Source organism: Eubalaena glacialis, chromosome 4 (genome assembly GCF_028564815.1).
Source record: "Eubalaena glacialis isolate mEubGla1 chromosome 4, mEubGla1.1.hap2.+ XY, whole genome shotgun sequence".
In the NCBI taxonomy this organism is placed as follows: Eukaryota; Metazoa; Chordata; class Mammalia; order Artiodactyla; family Balaenidae; genus Eubalaena; species Eubalaena glacialis.
This window is the reverse complement of record NC_083719.1, coordinates 173,208,575-173,225,831: the sequence shown is the minus strand read 5'-3', so window position 1 is coordinate 173,225,831 and position 17,257 is coordinate 173,208,575. Positions and strand designations below refer to the sequence as shown.

The 17,257-nt window shown below is 54.8% G+C and overlaps 1 protein-coding gene across 2 annotated transcripts in view; it reads left to right on the top strand.

Moving 5' to 3' along the window:
- Positions 1 to 11,863, top strand: part of MAU2 (MAU2 sister chromatid cohesion factor) — a 30,669-nt gene extending 18,806 nt beyond the window's left edge. Inside the window, exons 7-19 of one of the 2 annotated variants that reach the window (XM_061190177.1) lie at positions 4 to 159; positions 1,300 to 1,446; positions 1,534 to 1,624; positions 2,715 to 2,818; positions 3,410 to 3,487; positions 3,792 to 3,857; positions 5,205 to 5,288; positions 6,682 to 6,731; positions 6,932 to 7,009; positions 7,223 to 7,334; positions 10,237 to 10,327; positions 11,199 to 11,326; positions 11,704 to 11,863. In XM_061190177.1, coding sequence (XP_061046160.1) covers positions 4 to 159; positions 1,300 to 1,446; positions 1,534 to 1,624; positions 2,715 to 2,818; positions 3,410 to 3,487; positions 3,792 to 3,857; positions 5,205 to 5,288; positions 6,682 to 6,731; positions 6,932 to 7,009; positions 7,223 to 7,334; positions 10,237 to 10,327; positions 11,199 to 11,326; positions 11,704 to 11,778 — 1,260 coding nt within the window. In that variant the 3' untranslated portion in view covers positions 11,779 to 11,863. Of the gene's footprint in view, positions 1 to 3; positions 160 to 1,299; positions 1,447 to 1,533; positions 1,625 to 2,714; positions 2,819 to 3,409; positions 3,488 to 3,791; positions 3,858 to 5,204; positions 5,292 to 6,681; positions 6,732 to 6,931; positions 7,010 to 7,222; positions 7,335 to 10,236; positions 10,328 to 11,198; positions 11,327 to 11,703 lie in introns of both variants that reach the window. The other variant, XM_061190176.1, reaches the window with a different exon arrangement.
- The last annotated feature ends 5,394 nt before the right edge of the window (positions 11,864 to 17,257 follow it).

Below are 17,257 nucleotides of genomic sequence, written 5' to 3'. Positions count from 1 at the left end.
CAGCTATTGCTGATGGAGCGCAAGTTGCAGGAAGTCCACCCACTGCTGACCCTCTGTGGACAGATAGTTGAGAACTGGCAAGGGAACCCCATCCAGAAAGAGTCTCTGCGTGTCTTCTTCCTGGTGCTCCAGGTGACCCACTACTTGGATGCTGGGCAGGTATGTAGTGCCTCTCACCTGAGGGCTGCTGGGAAGCAGGCAGGTGGTGGGTGGGCCTGTAAGCTAAGACATCAGCTCTGCGATTTCCTCCTGTCCCTCACCACTGGGCACGTCTGTCGTTCGGGGCTCGATTCCCCCACAGCCCTATTGTGCTCTGGTATGAGTACTGTGCCTCTGTGGACAGAGGGCACTCCAGGAATGGGTCTGTCCCATTTCTGCCCTTATAGCGGGAATAGCTGTGGCCTCACACACATCTACTCAGTGTGTGAATGGTCAAATGACTTTGAGGGCAGTTTGGGGAATCCAAGAAAATACACTGGGGATTCTGGCATGGTGCCTGGCATACAGCAGGTGCTCAAGCAGTGTCTGTCCACCACCCCCCAGTTAATGACAGCTTTGTGGGAGTTGAGTAGGGACTAACAAAATCAGCTGTGTTTGAGGCACACGCACAAAAAGCCCATAACCCTCATATGGTTGAGGAGCAGCTGTACCTGTACATGGGGGAACGTCTCAGCCTTTTGGACGGTGCTGCCCCACGCACCCTCCCCACTCTGTCACGCTTCCTGGTTCCCCCACATGCACCCACCTTTGCCTGTTGGGCCGAGCACTTCAGTCAACACATAGGAGCACAGTGCAAACTCTCACAGGGTGCTGATGGCTGTGGAGATGGCCTGTAGGGCCTCAGGATGGGGCTTCCTGGTGCAGAAAGGCCAGTCTGTATAAACCACGGCACCTGCAGGACTCTGAGTGGCCACTTCACACCCCCCAGGATAACCAGCCGTGTCTTCCTCTCTTGGGGTCACTGCAGGAAGGAGAAAATGTGGCTGGAGCAGGGTCTTTGAACAGGCCTTTGCCGGGCCTTGGTGTTGGGCCCAGCGCTGGGTGGTGGTGGAGCCTCAGTCCCACAGATGACCCTCCTGGCCCTGCCCTGTGCCTTGAAAGCTGGCTGACCCATCTGGGGGGGTGGGTTTCCTGCAAGTGGTGGGTGTGGTAGGAGTTCCCGGGAAGGAAGGGCTGAGGGGCCGATGGGCAGGCAGGACCTGGCTAGCTGCCACTGTGGGCACCTGCCTCCTAAGGGTGGTTGGCACCTGATAGGAGCAGACGGGTGCTCAGGTGTGCATTGCTGTCTGCGTGCTGCAGGTAAAGAGCGTGAAGCCATGCCTGAAGCAGCTGCAGCAGTGCATCCAGACCATCTCCACACTGCACGATGATGAGATCCTGCCCAGCAACCCCGCTGACCTCTTCCACTGGCTGCCCAAGGAGCACATGTGCGTGCTTGTCTACCTGGTGAGTCCTTGGAGGGGCCGGGGCCTGGTGGCCCAGGTGAGAGAGGAGAGGGCCCCAGTGACCACCACCATCTGATCTTGTCACCAGGTGACTGTGATGCACTCCATGCAAGCCGGCTACCTAGAGAAGGCACAGAAGTACACAGACAAGGCCCTCATGCAGCTGGAGAAGCTCAAGAGTAAGTCAGGCTCTGTGGGGCTCAGTGGGTCAAGTAGCCCCCTGGTGGGCGGCCCGATCACCACCTCCTATGCTGAGTCTGAAGGACCTTTAAAGACTGCAACACGGGTCCCTGCCCCATGGGTCTTGTTACCCCAGTTGGCAGATGGGGACGATCCAGGTTCGGGCAGAGCAGACCAGGCCTGGACTGGATCCTTGATCCCCAGGGGGTTGTGTTGTGGGGTGGTTGTGCCGTCTCTGTCCTGTCCCCCGCACTGCGCAAGATAGCCATGAGGGTTAGCGGGACTCCACTGGGGGCTGCTGGGGCGGCAGTGCTCAATTGAAACAGGCGGTGGCTGCTTTTGCTGTCTTTTATCAGTATTGTGATGTGGATTGTGTTCAGGGTGAGGTTGGGAGTGGAAGTGACTGACAGCAGGTCCTCTGGAGGCCCTGGGTTCTTCCTGGATGCTTGACTAATCCATCCTGTGCGATCAAGGACCTTTGACTAGTAGGAACCCAGAGCCCCACATATCCCTGGCTGGCTTGTGCGCCTGTTAACCTCATTCACTCCCTGTGCCCTTGTCAGTGCTGCTGGGGAAGAGCCTTAGAGCTAGAGAACCAACGCCCGCGGGGGCTGCGGTTCTTTCCCTTCAGATGAGTTGGGAAAAGTGCTGTCTGGTTTCAATGTGAGGACGGCCGCTTGGGGCAGCCAGAAGCTAGGGTCCCCCCACTGTTGCCTGAGGCCTATCACCGTGGTCTCAGTCTCCCAGGCAACTTCAGCATTTCTAGAATGTGTTGTGTCCAGAGTGCCCTTGAGCACTCAGCTGGGTCGGGGTGTGGTGAGGATGGAAGACAGATCCCTCCAGAATTTTTTGCTCTTACAATATTCTGGTCACCAAAGCATGCTATGAGCCTGTTTCCTCACCTAGACAGGGAGATGCACCCCCTCGCTTGAGGGTGCTGTGGGCACCGAGCAAGGTGACAGATTGGGTGCTGGCCCAGTGTCCGGTGTGGCCGGAGGGCTCGAAGCCCCTAGGAGGCAGGGGTCAGTGTCTCCTCAGTTGTCTCCTCCGCCCACGCTTCGAATGCTCACCCCTGCCTCTCACCCCCAGTGCTCGACTGCAGCCCCATTCTGTCCTCCTTCCAAGTAATCCTGCTCGAGCACATCATCATGTGCAGGCTCGTCACAGGACACAAGGCCACAGCTCTGCAGGAGGTGAGGCCACTGGAGGCTGCACACACACAGGGTGGGAAGGCTGAGGGGTAGAGTGGTTTGAGTTTGCTGGGTCTCGGAGGGTGTCATGTGGGAGGATGTAAATGTGTCGCCAGTGCGTGTCAGCAGGACGTCATCTGTCATATGACTATAACTTGGCAGTCCACGACCCTGCGTGGACATAACTGATCAGAGGCTTTTACCTAAAAGTTGGCATGCCCAAGGAACATAGGGTCTGGGGTTTTAGGGTCCCCTGACGGCAGCTCTAGCACTCCTCCTGCCCTGTGATCCATAATCCCTTATGCCCACCTTCCTGAAAGGGCACGGGAGCCTTGATAAGGGTGAAGGTACTGTACAGCTGAGACACAAGTTGGAAAGGGAGAAGGTGGGTAATGGACATGGGTCACCATCCTCAAAGAGGTCAAGGCCGTGCCTAATCCTCACAATGGGCACATCCCCTGGGACTTTGTGCCCAAGTTAGACTGGGCAGGACATGGGCACACCCACCGGCTTTGGGGTCTCTCCTCAATGCTGCCAGGACACTGGGTCCCACATTACAGGCCAAGTGATGTCAGACATGCTCTCTCCCGGCAGATCTCCCAGGTCTGTCAGCTGTGCCAGCAATCCCCCCGGCTCTTCTCCAACCACGCAGCACAGCTGCACACACTGCTGGTGAGTGCGTGAGGGCTGCCCGCCCCCAGCCCCATCCCTGCGAGTAACCCTGTGACCACCACCTCAGGCAGAATTCAGAACCTTCCCAGTGGACTTCACTCTGACAAGCATGTCATCAAGTCCAAGTTGACTTAGGTCCCAGGAGGCAGGAATAATTAAGCATGCTATCTTTCTCCCTGTTTGTCAGGGTAAAGCTCAGATATAGCTAGCTCAGTAGAGTCACTTGTCAGGCTCGCCTGGGTGCAGCTGTGCAGGCCCGGCAAGCTGCATGTGGCTCTGAGCCCTCAGCATCTTCTTCTTCCAGGGCCTGTATTGTGTCTCTGTCAACTGCATGGACAACGCTGAAGCCCAGTTCACCACAGCTTTGCGGGTAAGGTGCCGGCCCTCGCTTTATGGGGCAGGCAGTGCCTCTCAGTAAGGAGTCGGGCGTGGTCTGTGATGAGGACAACAGCCATACAAAACCATGGTCAGCGGGTGACTCCACAGCATTCAGCCTGATGCCGGCGGTGACAGTGATATACCATTTATCCAGGGCTTTCTGTGTCACGTCTTGTGCTGCTCAGCTGCAGACAAGGCCAGCACTGGCAGCACAGCTTAATGAGGGATAGCTGTGGGCAAGGGGGCTCCTGGCTAGCCTGCAGTGGGGCTTCCCCAGCTATCTCAGGGCTGGTGCCATGGCCTGTTCAGCCACTTTGGCTCACGGTTCCCAGTCTTCCCGATAGCCCGCCAGGTGGCGTTGACTTGTGTCACAGCTACTTTGGGCCCTGGTCGGCTGGTGCTGCTCATTGCAGTGGCGCCAGGACCACCCCACATTGCCCGCGGCCCTATGGAGGTCTCTTGGACCCTCCTTCCCCATCTCATTTCCTACACAAGTGGCTGCTGCTGCTTTGGTTCAACATCAAAATTCCCGACGGATGGTGTGTGTCCCAGGAAGTCCTCCCCACTGGCCGGGGGAGGGGGAGTGGTGCAGCCAGGACTTGGGCCCAAACCCCGCATGACCCCCGACCACACGCTGTTCCTGCGGTCCCATGACAAACATATTGGAGCATCTTTGCTCAGATCAGATGACCCTCTGGACCTCCTTGGCACCTGCCAGGGGCCTCCAGGTGGAGTTTGTGCTTCCCAGGCACCCTTGGCCTCCTACACAGCTGCGCTCCCTCAGCCCCATTGGGAATGCTCAGCCCGCTCAGCTTGGTCCCTCTCGTGGCCGTTCCTGTCCCCCCAGAAGAACTGGGGATCAGGGTCTGTCCACCACCAGCCGTCAGAAGCATTTCTGGCCTCTAACAGCTTCGGCTTCTTGCAGGCAGGGTCCCTGCCTCCCCGAGGATCAGCGTACTCCTCTGCTGTGTCAGCACACGGGTCCTGGGGTTACCGCCTGTGGCGTAGAGGGAAGGTCCAGCCAGGTCTCAGACCGAGAGACAGCAGAGAATAGACCAAACTGTGGTGTGTTCTGAGGGCAGGATCAGGGTGGCTGGCTTTTCTTTTCTGTTTCCGGAATTTCCCATAATGTGGGTGATTGTTTTATAATGAAAAGAACTAACAGTTTTGTTGTCCTTGGGTTTAGGAGGCAAGGGGTGTGTGTTTGGAATGAAAGAATAAGGAGATTCCAAGGTAGCCACTGTGGAGCGTTTGGGTGGCTCTGATGCCGCCAAGCGGCCCCTATGTGACATGACTGTGCCCAGCCCAGCCCCCTAATGCCCTGTGTCTCCCATTCCAGCTCACCAATCACCAGGAGCTGTGGGCCTTTATCGTGACCAATCTGGCGAGTGTGTATATACGGGAAGGAAATAGACACCAAGAGGTAGTAGGTGACATGCTTCATGTTTGGTATCCTTTGTTTCAACTCTTACTTGGAGGGGGGCGTGGGGGGAGTGTTGTCCTGGGCACCAGCAAATCTCAGCAGCCCTGGGGTATTTGCCCTCCAACAAGGTGTCCCACGCAACGGATCGTAGGCATGGCTGGGGGAAGGCCAAGTCTAGGACAGAAACGTTCCCACAGCCAGTTAACACTTTTCCCTACTGAAAACGAGCCAAGCTTTACTGAATCCCTCAGAAAAAAAAAACCAATTTCTTCTACCCTGAGATATCTGTTCTAGAACGTTGGTGAGGCCTCATGGCTCAGTTATGAGGAGCAACAGCTTGGGCAGCTGTCTGCACCAGGCCCCTAGGTTGTTCTGGTGCCCCAGCCTGCTGAGGCGGGGAGGTGGGCCAGAGCTTGACCTCGCAGGATAAGTCCCTCCCACCAGGTTCCCCTTGCAACACCCCCTTATCCCTGCAATTCCCCCCCAGCCCTGACCCCTCTAGAGTATCTCAGATTCGGCCACTTGTCTCCACCCCTGCGGCCTTCATTTCTTAGTTCAGGCCACTATCACCTCTTGGCTACAAAAAGCCTAGCTGACTTCCCAGGTGATTGGTTGGCTTGAATGCTTTGGGTAGAAAGCCCAGTGCAGGACTTCCCTGGTGGCACAGTGGTTGAGAATCCACCTGCCAATGCAGGGGACATGGGTTCAATCCCTGGTCCGGGAAGATCCCACATGCCACGGAGCAACTGAGACCGTGTGCCACAACTACTGAGCCCACGCGCCTAGAGCCTGTGCTCCACAACAGGAGAAGCCACAGCAATGAGAAGCCAACGCACCGCAACGAAGAGTAGCCCCCGCTCGATGCAACTAGAGAAAGCCCACGCGCAGCACCAAAGACGCAACACAGCCAAAAAATTAATTAATTAATTAATTTTTTTTTTAAAAAAAAAACACCTCATTTATTAAAAAAGAAAGAAAGCCCAGTGCAGCTGCTCCAGTAGTCAGGAAGCACAGTGGGCAGGGTCATGAGGGCCCGGTGTGGCCTTGGTGGTCTCAGAGGAGTTCGGTTCCCTTGTGTCTCCTCCCCACCCCCACCCCAGTGTCTGCCTCCTGAAGGGACTGTGTGGGTACTGGGTGAAGCCTCAGCCCACTTCAACCCTCATCCACCAGCACACCCTCCATATGACAGCCAAAGGGCACCTAAGATGTCAGTGATGTTGCAGGTCCTGCCCCTTCTCCCGGCAGGTTGCTTACAGGCGTGGGATTTGGGGTACGGGCACATTCCTCAGGAAGTTGCAGGCAGCCCTAGTCAATTTTCTAGCATATCTGGGGCCGAACTCTCTCATATTTAGAAATGTGGAATTATCCTAACTTGCAGACATTTCTTTCACAGCTGTACAGTTTGTTGGAGAGGATCAATCCAGACCACAGCTTCCCTGTCAGGTAGGCTGCCCCAGGCCCTGAGTTCTACTTTACTAGTTATCTTATGCTTTCTTTGCTCTTTGGGGTGGTGTGAGCACCTGTGGGGCCCTAGACTGCCCCATGTACCCCAACACCTCATACCCCCCCACCCACTCCCCTTTTGTAAATCTGCTGCTTTCACAAAAACCCCACCAAGGTGTGACGCTCCGCTCTCCCCTTAGCTCGCACTGCCTCCGAGCAGCAGCTTTCTACGTGCGTGGGCTCTTCTCCTTCTTCCAGGGACGCTATAACGAGGCCAAGTGAGTACTGGGAGAGGGCAGGTGGCCCCGTGCCCGGCACCTCCCGGTGTTTCTCTTCCCCCAACAGCATGTGCCCAGGTCCCCTGTCCCTGCCCTTCCCACCCACTGCCAGGTGGGGTGGGTGGCCCTCTGCTCAGGGCCTCAAGGCCACTGCTGCCTTTTCTTCCCCAAAGGCCTCCCGATGGGGCCTCATCATCTTTTCTTCTCATGAAGGCGATTTCTGCGGGAAACCCTGAAGATGTCCAATGCAGAGGACCTGAACCGGCTTACAGCCTGCTCCCTTGTGCTCCTGGGCCACATCTTCTATGTGTTGGGAAACCATAGGGTGAGTGTCAGGGGTCAGGCTGAGGGGCATGGGGCCAGGGTGGTGCTTAGTGGGGGGAACCTAGCAAGGAAGTGCCTCCCATTCTGTGCCCCACAATGATCGCATCTCACTGACCCCTCACCCACCATTGCTCCGTGAGGCTCAGCCAGGGCAGGGCACTCTGGCTCAGACAGCCCGGGCAGGCAGGGCTGGGGGAGCTTTGGATCCCTGGAGGATGCATCTGTGGGGCAGACAGGGCCAGTGTTGGCCATGGGCACTCATCAGGCAAAGCCCCAGGGCTCAGTGGAGCTAGAGCTGGTCAGGCTGCCCAAAGCTGGCAAGGCTGAGGGCAGGTTCCCTTTCCTGTGTTAATATCTGGGGAGAAGGAGTGTGTCCTCTCAGTCACAATCCCAAGGGTTCCATCTCTGCCCATCACGTGTGGTGTCTTCAGTGCACTCTGTGTTTTTACCCTCACCAACAGTGCCCCCCTGGGCCTGGTTCCCACCCATGCCAACTGGTCTCTGGTGGGATCAGTTGACTCCGAGTCTCCCCATCTGGGGGTGTATGTACATCTCACCTGCTCTAACCCATCGACCATACAGGGTCTTTAATTTTTTAAAGAAAATATTTGTCAACATAAAATACAGCATGTATTTTATTTCTCATAGAAAGTCTGAGAAGCAAAGGAGAAAGTCATCGCATGTCTTCTGTCTTTCAGCTCTTTCCATTGCCTGCCTCTGCCCATGCATAGGTTTTGTTTATCAGGCTGTTTTACAGTTTTATGTTTGGTCTTTCTCTGCACCACTGTGTTGGAGCTTTTTTCTAATGGCAGTGAGAATTTTTAAGCTGGCATCAACTCTGTAGTTTAGCCAAACTCACTTCAGCTGTTTTTTTGGGACAGATAGTGCAGGGTACTTGTCTTGGCCCATAAAGTTCTATCTGATCAAGCCCCAGGGCTTCTGAAGAGTGAGTGCTTTTAATGAGCCTGGTGCATCCCCTTCCCCACAGTCATGTGGTAAGCATTTGCCAGGCCAACATGCCCTGTAGCTGTGGCCTGAACCCTGTGGGGTATCATCACCCTGGAAGGAGGAGGACCAGTACTAAGTTCTCCCTTCTGAGTGTAGCTCCACTCCTTCTACAACACCTGTCACACTACCCACTGAGCACAGTGAGGACAGTGGCCTCTGTGTGCATCTGGGGGTTAGGCAGGGACAAGGTGCTCAACGTGAGGCTCCACTGACGGTAGGCCACCTGCCTTGTGTCTTGGTGCAGTGGCTGTGATTACCTCGTTGCCAGATGGGGAGATTGAAGGCACACAGCCCCAAATTTTAAAAAAATAAAAATTTTTAAAAAGGGACTTCCCTGGCAGTCCAGTGGTTAAGACTCCGCTCTTCCACTGCAGGGGGCTATGCCTAGTTGGGGAACTAAGATCCCGAATGCCGCACGGCATGGCCAAAAAATAAATAAAGTTAAAAAAAATAAGTCACACAGCCCCAAACTGCAAACCCAGGCTTAGAACCCAGACCTTGTTGGCTCTTGTTTGTCCAGAAGCCACCTTCAGGATGGGCAGAGCAGCTCTTCAGCTGCAGCTTCTGGTTCATGTTTGGGGCGGTCCCGGAGGAAATTATAGAGCTTATTTGGGAACCTCTGCTGCTCCCTTTGTGCCTGGGCCCACGTAGGGTAACATGGGGCCACCAAGAGTCCTCAAACCCAGCTCCCACCTCAAGCAGCTCCAGGTCTGGGGGAGACACTGCCTGCCCCGGGCCTGCCAGGCCAGAGTGTCCTTGGGCATTACAAGTTTGCGGGTGGCCTCATACAGGACCGCTCTCAGGGTCACACCGTGCTTCAAACCCAGGTTCTGTGGGGCAGCCCCAAGCTGTCATGGGGGAACCTGAGCCAAGGGGGACTCTCCCTCCTGGCAGCTCCCTCCCAGCCCCAGGCCTAGAGGAGTAGAGTAGTTTTTCCTGTTCTGCTGTGCATTCTGAGGTCTTGGAAGGGCTTGGTTCAATTTTGAAAAGTTTTGAGACCCACCTGGAGCTTATCTTCGAGGTGCTGGCCACAGGGCAGCATAAAGTCACTGGGCTTTTGTGTCTGTGTGGCGGCATGTCCTACACAACCGTGGCCATGTTGAACCTGGGCCTCAGGAGTTGGTTTTGAGGATTTGTACGTCTCTGGGCTACATGCCAAGTCTCCCCCCAGGCTGCAAGGTGTTGCCGCATTGGGAGTTTTCCCAGTGTCACCCTGAACCCAACATTTAGGCCAGCAGGCTGTGGTCTCCGGACTGGGTGTAGTCACAGCAGTGCTGCCGGTCACTGCGGGGTCAAGGATGGGTGTTTACAGCCCCCAACGGCTCTCACTCAGCTCATCCTGGGGATTGGGGGCCGGGGGCGCTGTTGCAGTCACGTGGTGGAGTCAGGGTTGGAGGGTTCAAACATCCTGCTGCCCCACAGCCCTGTGTGTCCCAGGTGGCGTCGCACAAGAGCAGGCTTGTACGTAGAAGAGAAACCTCTCTTCCTCTCTCTTTTGTCCGTTCAGCCCTCGTTGCTCCTGCCAGGACAGACTGCTGCCTTTTCCCAGCCCTGGGACCCCTGAATCTGTATTTCTAATCAGCTCCTGATACGGGTACAGGGCTGACTGCCACCAGTGCCTTTTCCTCTGGCTAGAAAGACAAAGGCACATAGAGTTGCCCATGGCCGTACCCCTGGGAGGAGGCACATGCAGAGCCGAGGCGTGGGGGCAGTTTATTTTTCCCCAAGGTGGTCGAGGAGTACTTCGGAGAGGGTCATTTGAGATAGGCTCTGAAGTAGGAGTGGGTATATGCCAAGCAGCAGGAGGTCACAGGTGGGGCCCACACTGTCCCTGCCACCAGCCCTTTCTACCACCACCCCCCACGCTTGACTCCTCTGCTGCTCTCGATCGACAGGAGAGTAACAACATGGTGGTGCCGGCCATGCAGCTAGCCAGCAAGATCCCAGACATGTCAGTGCAGCTGTGGTCATCGGCCCTGCTAAGAGGTGAGTAAGAGATTGGGGCTTCTGGGTAGAGCCAAAGGCTAGAGGATCCTAGGTAAGCCCTGCTAAGCCTCTGCTTCAGACTGGGCCTCTGCAGGCCATAGCCCCAGTTCTAGCACATTCTCAGGCTTCTCAGGAAGCCCTGTTTGAGGGCAGTGGGCTCGTGCACATAGTGAGATCTACGCAGAATCTGATTCTGTCTTTCTGGGACCCACAAGGCTAGTTCTTGGCATCTGAGTGAAGAATTGAGCTGTGAGCCCTGGCACTTGGCCTCAGTTTCTTCCCCATGAATGGGGATGGCAGTCATTTCTGTCAGGCGGGACGAGCCAGGGTGCTCAGCAGGTGTCAGTGTTGTTACTGCTGCTCTCCCATTTACAGGTTGTGAAACTGAGGTCCATAGACTCACCCAGCGCCCTGGGGAGGAGGTAGAGGGCAAACTGTTCCTATCTGCAGTGGACTTCATGCACCCATTCAGTTCTCCTGCCTCAGAAGTGAGCATTGGGTGCCTTGCTCCCGGTGGGCTCCTGGGTGCCCAAGAGCTGGCCAGGAAATCCCTGGGAGTGCTGCATCCACAGGGAGCCCCAGGGACTTTCACTGCCCTACCAGCCCTTATATCAGCCCCTATGGGCCTTGTTGCTCATCCACCTCCAAGGACAAAGGACTCAGGAACATAGGAGGGCACATGTGAGGGCTGCTGGCAAGTGGGCTTTGCTGACCTTGACACAGGGCTCAGGGCAGGTAATGTGCCAGGCACACAGCAACCCACTGGCAGAGCTGGGGTTTGACTTTAGGGCTCCACCCACACCCAAGGGGAGGGTGTGGGGGCAGTGGCAGGCCAAAGCAGGCCCATCCTTTGTGCGTATCCCACCCTCAGACCTGAACAAAGCCTGCGGGAATGCCATGGATGCCCATGAAGCCGCCCAGATGCACCAGAACTTCTCGCAGCAGCTGCTCCAGGACCACATCGAGGCATGCAGCCTCCCTGAGCACAACCTCATCACGGTACGGGCACAGGGTGGGAGAGACAAAATGAGGGTGCTGGTTGGCTCCTTGGGGCCAGCTCACCTGGTCTGTAACCCCTGGGGGACACGCTTCCTGAGGAGGGAAGTACACACTTGGCTACCATTTCCTTCCATCTCTCCAACAATCCCTAACTCAGCCTGGCCTCAGGAGCCCCCTTGGATGGGCAAGATAGCACCAACCCAAGTGGGTGATGCAGGCTGCTTCCTGGGGGCCCATCTGACTCAAGTGTGGAAGACGCAGGGTCCTGGCTGGTGACCAGCCCGAGGAGGGCAGCGTTCCAGGCGCAGACATGTGGCCCAGCACACCCCTGCTCTTCTCTAAGAAGGACCTCACTTGTGTGTCCTCTTCCCCAACAGTGGACAGACGGCCCACCTCCTGTGCAGTTCCAAGCTCAGAATGGACCCAACACCAGCCTGGCCAGCCTCCTGTGAGACCCCTGGACAGGGCCACTCAGCTTCTTCGGGCCTCTGTGGGTCCTGGTGTGGCCCCGACTTCCACCCAGATGGCACTTGAGCTTTCCTTAGAGACATGCTGGCGTGGCTGTCCCCAGGCTTCTTTCCCGACTGTCTCCAGAGCTTCCAAGTCCCTGGGGAGTGTGGAGGGCCAATTCCCGTCCTCCCAGGAAGGGCCGGCTGGCCGTTCTTGCCGAGTACCAGGAGTCCGGGTGCTGAGGCTCGCAGGTGGGATTTTGGAGCCAATTTTCCAGAGCCATCCTTCAAAGCGGACTTGAGCTGCCAGTCCTGCTTCCACGTCTGAGTCAGAGACTCAGAGAGAGTGTGTCTGGGCGGGGAGTGGAGTGCCAGCCACCGGCCAGCTCCCGATCCTGCATGCGGGGGTGGTCATTACCACCGAGGTGCCACATGACTTCCATCGCCTGGGCCTCTGTGCTGGGCTGGAGTGTTTCCTCTGCTCATGGCAGCTTCCAGTGCCCAGAGGCAAGACACCAGTTTCTGGCCCAAAATTAGAGGGAAGAAGTCATTGCTCATGTCAGGGACAAAAATGCACGTCCCGCTACGATGCTTTTCCCAGTTTGCCTTTCTGTCCAGCATCCATCCTTTTGGCAGCTGGGGCCTCTAGCTAGGGGCCCTGGGGGACCCAGGAACTTGGCTTCCAAACATCTGCACCTTGACTGGATTCACTGTCCAGCCGTGGGGGTGCGTGTGTGTGCGTATGTGTGTGTGTGTGTGTGTGTGTGTGTGTGGCTTCATAGAGCTGGCGCCCAGAGCAGAAACTCCTGTGTTTGCACCAGCCGCCCTCCCCCTGTCAGCGTCCATAGTGCGGGGCAGGAAGCCGGGGAGAGGGACCTTCCTCAGCCCAACTCAGGGCGCCGGATCAAAGGGGCTTGCTTTCTGGCAGCTCTGCAGCCTCCTTTGCAAAGAATGTTTGCAGACACCTGAAGCTCCACCAGCCTGCAGGCAGCCACTCCCTTGGCCCCCTGCCCTGTTTTCAGAGGGAAGGAGGAGGAAACCTACCTGCCTTGGGTCTCAGAACAGCATTGAAAACTTTTCCTGAGCTGGACCCCAGGAGGCTCTGCCAGGCCCAGACAGCCATTCTTGGTTCTGTGTTCCTCTTGGATAGTTGAGGAGGTGCCCCAGGTGATGGTGACGTTAGGGGCAGTCAAAGCAGCTGCCGCCTTTAGCTTCCGGCACCTGGGATCATCTCCCTGATGAGGGGTGGTGAGTGGTTTTGCTAGTCACAACTGCTTGTTGGTTCAAGTCTAGTCACCCAGCACCGTGAAGGCTGTTTCTCGAAGCCTCAGTGTCCGTGAAGGAAGGAATGTTGGGATCGCTCAGGTCAGCTGCCTGGGCCCTGAGGCCTGGGTGTGCCTTAGCCATAAGCAGGCCTGTCAGCAGACCTCCCTGCTCTGGGCCACTGCCCATATCAGGGCCCTACTGCCCTCTTGGGGGCCCGCAACAGGCATGCAAGTGAGCTACTGGTTGAAGGGACGGGCTGGCAGAGTTTTGTCCTAAGAGGACCCGCCCTCTCTGTGTCATCCTGGGTCGCTTGTAAGAGTCTGGCCCTCTCCCATGCTCCCTGGGGCTACCCCCTTGATGTCACCACTGGGCCTGTGAGGCCTGCAAATGTGGGTCTGATGTCTGGTCATGAGCTGTCCACATCCTGTCTTCCTCCACCCTCAAGGGTGTCCCCCAGTTCCTCCCCTCCACCCAAGGGACAGAGCACCTGTCTTGCTACAAGCTGCGCCTGCAGGCCTGGACCCCACACTGTCGAACCTCTCCAGACCCATATTTCTTCGATCACACTTTACATCATGCTTGTCTCTGTGTATTTATTTAAACCTTTCTTTCTTTCTAGGACATTTTATATGTAGAGAAGTTGAAATAAGAACCTCAAAACTTAACGTCTGTCCTGATGTTAAAGTGCTTTTAGTGACCACTTTGTTATCTATGTATATGTAAAGTTAAGGTTAAGTTCTTAAGTTTACAGTTAAGAATTCAGTACTCAATATTTAATATTCCACTCTAGCTTTATGGAAGCCAACCCGCGTGTACTGCATGCGTGCGTGTGTGTGAGCTTTGAATGTCCCCTTCACTGCAGCACCTTTCAATTACATAAAGCTGTCGTAAATACCTTCCTGTGAGTCCAAATTCAGTGCCTCACAGTTTCTCAATCATAAGAATTTAAGAGCAAGCAAGCCCCCAGGGAGACATTATAGCTAGTGTCATATAGCTAAGTGTTCAGGAAAAAACAGATAAATAAAAACTCCAAACCCTTAAGCATACAGGGGTGTGAGGGAGTAGCGGAAAGATTCCTGTTGGCAGGTAAATTAAAGCTGGTCAGACCCCTTGTGTGCGCCTCCCACTTCCTCCTATGAGCAGTGGTGGCCCTCAGGGCCTACGGTTCTGGGTTCGTTGGTCCAGGAGGTGCCAGGTTCCCTTGGAGACACAGCTGCCTTCCCCTGTTGGATCCCCCCAGTCGCCCATGGGTGAGGCCAGCGTCCTCCCCCTTGGGTAAGCACTCCCCGTCCCATTTATTGGGAGCACAGGCAGGGAAATCGGAAAGGGCTGCCTGGTGGCACAGCTGGTAAATTTGTTGGTTGCATTGTCTTTGTTTCCTTAAAGGGTTTTCAATAAGTATGTTTGGCATACGGTCTTTTAATGGGTTTGCAGTGTCTTATGTTTTTAGCAACCTGTATCTTCAGCTGGTGCTTTTAATCAGGAAAAAAAAATTCTGTAAATACAAGAATTGTTTAAAAGACATAACCGTAGAACATAGCTTCTCGTTTATAGATTTCTTTTCCTGTATATTCAAAGTAAAACAACTTGCGGGAGCCATCACTCACTGTGTCTTTGTTGTGTCGTCTGCCCTTCACATGTGCCATCCCAAAGACTAACCTTCCCCGCCCAGCCAGCGGGGCCACAGAGACTTCTGCTATAACCTACAGAGTGTGAGGATGCAGAAGCCGATGCCCCGGACTGGAGGACGTGGTTGAAACCTGAATCTTTTCCCCGCTAATGATGATGTTCCCCAGTCCAGCCCTGCCTAGAGGGGAGGAAACCCCGGAGACATGGCATGCAAGGCCCACAGCACTGTCTGTCCTGGCCCTCGCCACAGACAGACTTTCTTGCGTGCCTGGTGTTCTATTCCCTGTGTTCTTAGAAAACTCATGGGTCAGCCTTCATGTGCCTAGGTGTTTTTTTCCCCTCAGGTTTTTTTTTTTTTCCTTTTTGAGGTGAAAGTCACATAACATAAAATTAACATTTAAACATCTACAATTCAGTGGCACTAAATACTATGTACAACCAGCACCTCTGTCTAGTTGCAGAACATTTTCATCACCCCAAAAGGAGACCCCATCTCCATTAGCAGTCACTCCCCATTCCCATTCCCCCAGCCCCAGAAAACCACTAATCTACTTTTGTCACTATTGGATTTACCTCTTCTGGGTATTTCATATAAATGGAATCATGTATCATGTGTCCTTTTGTGTCTGGCTTCTTTCACTCAGCCTGATGTCTTCAAGGTTTTTCCACGTTGTAGCGTGTATCAGTGCTTCATTTTTATGGCTAAATAATGTTCTGTTGGATAGTGGATGGACCACATTTTATCTAGTCATCCATTGATGGGCTTTGGGTTGCTTTTCCCTTGTGGCTATTGTGAGTAGTGCTGTTATGGACGTGCATTTTGTTTGAACATGTGTTTTCAATTCTCTTGGGTTGTGCCATGCTTTTAATGTGCATGTATTGTGCCAGGCTGCCACTCATGCTGCATCAAGGCCCTTGTGTTGCTCTTGTCCCTGTGCCCCGAGATGATGCCCATGTGGCCTTGACTGCTCCCTTCCAGGGGCACTTCTGAAGGCTCCTTTGGGCCGTCGTCCCAGGGCAGAACTGCTGGCCACTGGATGTGTGCGCGATTCCACACAGACAGTGACACAGTGCAGAGAACATACTTGGGAAGTAGATGACAGGAACTCAGCCAGGAGGCAGCCACAGGACTGAGGGGAAGACAGGAATGGGCCTCACAGAGGCTAGCAGGTGGCCAGGGCAGCTGGCCCGAACATCAAATGCCTGGGGAAGGGGTCGTTACTAGCCTTTGACACACACATCCCCAATCCTCAGAAATCCTGCCGGTCACTCTGCCTATTCCTGGCCATCTTCTCCGTCTGTCTGAGGCCCAGTCATGTCTCCCACCTGGCTGCTGCCCAGCCTCCTCCCTGAATGGTCTCAGAACATTCTGTGCTCACTCCCACCTGTCCCCCTGCCAGGGGCACTCTCCTTGTGGCTGCTGGGTTTCACTGAGGAAACATCCTGGCCCAAGCCTGACATAGGGTGTGTAGGTCCATGGGGCATCCCAGAGGGAAGAGCGCATGGGCCAACCCCAGACAGGTCCAGCAGATGCCACTGTGGACACCTGGCCACGATGTGCATGTGTCACAACACCCAGTCACTGTGGCCAGTCCCACCCCGCCGCCACCAAAATGCCAACAGCAAGTCCTTGCCGTCCTGCAGGGGAGCCTGGACCTTACACCCCCAGGCTGATGGGCTCCTGGGGGCCTGGGAATTTAAAGTATTCCCCATGTGTATTGGCTTCCCCCTTGGCTTCCTTGAGCTCTTTGGGTTTATATTTCCCCGCAAAGAAAGCTATTCAGGGAGATTCCTGCCATGTTTCCGTCTGTGCAGCACCTCGCATCGCTTCTTCCATTTGAACCACGGTGGCTTCTTCCCCTAATAAAATCCCAGTCAGCTCAGAGGTGCCCAGTGGAGGCTGACCCCAGGTCAGAGGAGGCCCCTCCCTCCCATCCCTCTCCACTCCCCACTGCCTGCTCTGCTGGTCCTCAGAGGGTCTGAGAGGGGAAGGGGGGTTTGCTGACAATTTTAGAAGTATTTCCCCACAAATTCATGCTCACTTGGTGAGATTATAATGCAGTTGGTTGGGGAAAAAAAGGAAAAGATTTGTTTCTATGTGAATTTGATTTTCTTGGCACTTTGATATTTTTTGATACTTTTTTCAAGGACTCGAAAATAAAGGGACTATTACAGTCCCTTTGTGAAAAATATGATACTCTCAATGCATTATGGCTGCTACAACAAATGTCTTTTTTTTTTAATTGGAGGCTTGATGTTTTTTAATTAATTTATTTATATATTTATTTTTGGCTGCGTTGGGTCTTCGTTGCTGCACGCAGGCTTTCTCTAGTTGAAGCGAGCGGGGCACTACTCTTCGTTGTGGTGTGCAGGCTCTAGAGCGCAGGCTCAGTAGTTGTGGCTCATGGGCTTAGTTGCTCTGCGGCATGTGGGATCTTCCCGGACCAGGGCCCGAACCCGTGTCCCCTGCATTGACAGGAGGATTCTTAACCACTGCGCCACCAGGGAAGTCCAACAAATGTCATTTTAAAAATCACAACATTCTTACACTAAATTAGGAGTTTATGGGAGAGAGATCAGCACTCGT